Source organism: Poecilia latipinna, unplaced genomic scaffold, assembly GCF_001443285.1.
Source record: "Poecilia latipinna isolate Pla-1442-1.1 unplaced genomic scaffold, P_latipinna-1.0 Scaffold1485, whole genome shotgun sequence".
Classification (NCBI taxonomy): Eukaryota; Metazoa; Chordata; class Actinopteri; order Cyprinodontiformes; family Poeciliidae; genus Poecilia; species Poecilia latipinna.
In genome coordinates, this window is record NW_015114101.1 from 58,889 (window position 1) to 61,936 (window position 3,048).

The following is a 3,048-nucleotide window of genomic DNA, read 5'->3' on the forward strand; positions in this document are numbered from 1 at the left end:
ACGCAAACACACACACACACATGCAGACGCACACACGCAGACACACACACACGCAGACACACACACACACACACACACACACGCACACACACACACACACACACACACACACACACACGCAGACACACACACACGCACACGCACGCAGACACACACACACGCAGACGCACACACGCAGACACACACGCAGACACGCACACACGCAGACACACACACACTCGCAGACACACACACACACACGCAGACACACACACACGCAACCACACACACACACAGACGCACGCAGACAAGCACATACGCAAACACACACACNACGGGGTTTTGGCGCCCCCTCTGGTGCTGCGCCCCTATGCGTTGCATACGCTGCATACCCACTTTTTGCGCCTCTGATACCAACCAAGGGGAAAACATTCTGATCTGAAACCGAAACAGGATGCTTCCTTCAGAAATCAAGTGGAGGAATCAGAAACCCAAGATCAATGTTAGGATCACTCCTCTGCCAGCTGGGATCTGGTCTCAGCAATCTACCTGCTGTCCTGATTACCTGCCTCCATAACGAGTCAGCGGCGCTGTCAGCGTCGTCCATATTTGGGCAACAGGAAGAGCGCGCAGCGGCATACTTCCGGGCCCGGCTACACAGGCGTCGCTCCAGCTAATTCAAGGATGCTTAACGGTCCCCCAAAAAACGATAAAACCCCGGACATTATGATAAACCAATGAAATCCCCAGGACAAACTTAAAAATGGGACGTTATGCTGCTAGCATTAGCAACAACTCAGAGGAAGTGAAAGCGCTGAGCCGGAACACGTGCGCTAATAACAAAACCTCGAGGAATTTAATAATGGCGGTTCTGAGGTCATCTGACGAATCTTTACAACCCTAAACACAAGATAAGCTTTTTCATTAGCATCCATGTTTACTTCCACTGAGCATCCTCGGTAGTTGTCCTCTGCTGCGCATGCGGGAAACTTTCTGCTTGTTTTCAGTTCTCACAGGACTCGCGTGCAGGTCGCATGCGATGCAAAGCAAAGCGGTTTTACAGTAAATGTGAACGTGAAGGCCTGCAGCGTCCTGATGCGCCGTGTGCTCCTCCCGCAGCAAGCTCCACGCCTTCATCTGGGACAGCGCCGTGCTGGAGTTCGAGGCGTCGCAGAAATGCGACCTGGTGACGACGGGGGAACTGTTCTTCCGCTCCGGCTTCGGCATCGGCATGAGGAAGGACAGTCCCTGGAAGCAGAACGTCTCTCTGGCTATTCTCAGGTACCGAACGCCACACCGCAGCAGCTCCACAAGCCCCGCCCACTCACGCTTCGCCCACTTCCTCCACAGCTCGCATGAGAACGGCTTCATGGAGGATCTGGACAAGACGTGGGTTCGCTACCAGGAGTGCGACTCCAGGAGCAATGCCCCCGCCACACTCACCTTCGAGAACATGGCAGGTAGGACGCAGGCCCCGCCCTCTCCGCCGCCGCCAGGCAGGTGAACCGTAAGCTGCATCTCCCCCCGCTCCAGGTGTGTTCATGCTGGTGGCCGGCGGCATCGTCGCTGGGATCTTCCTCATCTTCATCGAGATCGCCTACAAGCGACACAAAGATGCGCGCAGGAAACAGATGCAGCTGGCCTTCGCCGCCGTCAACGTGTGGAGGAAGAACCTGCAGGTAGGCGGAGTTACCTGGTGGTGGCGGTGTGTTTTACCTGTCTCTCCTGAACGTCACGGTTTACTTCCAGAAAGCCAGTCTGTCACATGACCTGTGTGTTGTGTTGTTGTCATGGTAACACACCATGAGTGACTAAATCGGGTTGAATTGGTGAGGATGATCCTCCTCCTCCAAACGGCCTACTCAAAGCCCAGATTGACCCGTTTGTTCCAGAGTTGAAAATCATCAGGAAGTTGCTGGGCTTCAGGAAGTGACCTCACAGGTCCAGCAGGTCAGAATCCAATATGGCTGCTGCAGCAGAGACCAGCACTTCCTGCTGCTGGGCCCAGTACGCTCTGATTGGCCAGCTTCTGTGACATCACAAAGTCCCGCCCACGTCAAAACTGAGCAGCTGAAGCCAAACACATCTGGAGCTTTTATTCTGAAAATCCAACACATCACCTGGTTCTGGTTAGAACTGGACCACAGGTTCAGAGCGGGAGAGTTCTGATCCAAGTTTTCCTACAGTTCCTCCCTGATGGGCCCCTCGGTCCAGTCCAGTTCTGCCGATCAGAACCGGTTTCTGTTCACAGATGGTGGATCCGAACCAGAACCGGGTCGAGCTGCAAACCGTTTCTCTTTTTGTCTCTTTATCAACGAACCTCAACAAGGGTGGCTTTTAGCATGGGGTTACCATGACGACACAGAAATCCATGACAGGCTGCAGGGTCAGAGGTCACCATCAGAGGTCGGGTCTTGTTGCTCATGGGGTTCACTGACCATCAGGGAAAGGTCAAAGGTTAAACTCATGATGATGATGATGATGTCAGACACCTTGTAACCATCACCCCCCCAAGGAGAGACGACATTATTCCAGCTGAGCGTTGGTATAATGAGCCCATGTGATGTCACTTCCTGCTTCTTTGTCCCAAACAGGAAGTGCTGCCTTTGTTTCCTGTTGTGTTTGACCCTCATGTCGTTGTTCACCTGCTGCTGTGTTTGTAGGACGTTTTACCCCTCATCTGAACACACACGCAGACACACACACACGCAGACGCACGCATACACACACACACACACACACGCAGACACACATACACACACACACACGCAGACGCACGCAGACACACACACACACACGCAGACACACACACGCAGACACACACACACACGCAGACACACACACACGCAGACGCACGCAGACACAGACGCACGCAGACACACACACACGCAGACACACACACACGCAGACGCACGCAGACACAGACGCACGCAGACACACACACACACAGACACACACACACACAGACGCACGCAGACACACACACACACACGCAGACACACACACACGCAGACGCACGCAGACACAGACGCACGCAGACACACACACACACAGACACACACACACACA

At 53.9% G+C, this 3,048-nt stretch overlaps 1 protein-coding gene across 2 annotated transcripts in view; it reads left to right on the forward strand.

Annotated features, from left to right (window-relative positions):
- LOC106963001 (glutamate receptor ionotropic, NMDA 1-like) overlaps positions 1 to 3,048 on the forward strand; it is a 21,407-nt gene that overhangs the window by 9,973 nt on the left and 8,386 nt on the right. For both annotated transcript variants that reach the window (XM_015057703.1, XM_015057704.1), the window contains exons 5-7: positions 1,099 to 1,260; positions 1,330 to 1,439; positions 1,513 to 1,658. In XM_015057703.1, the coding sequence (XP_014913189.1) occupies positions 1,099 to 1,260; positions 1,330 to 1,439; positions 1,513 to 1,658 (418 nt within the window). The remainder of the gene's footprint in view (positions 1 to 1,098; positions 1,261 to 1,329; positions 1,440 to 1,512; positions 1,659 to 3,048) is intronic.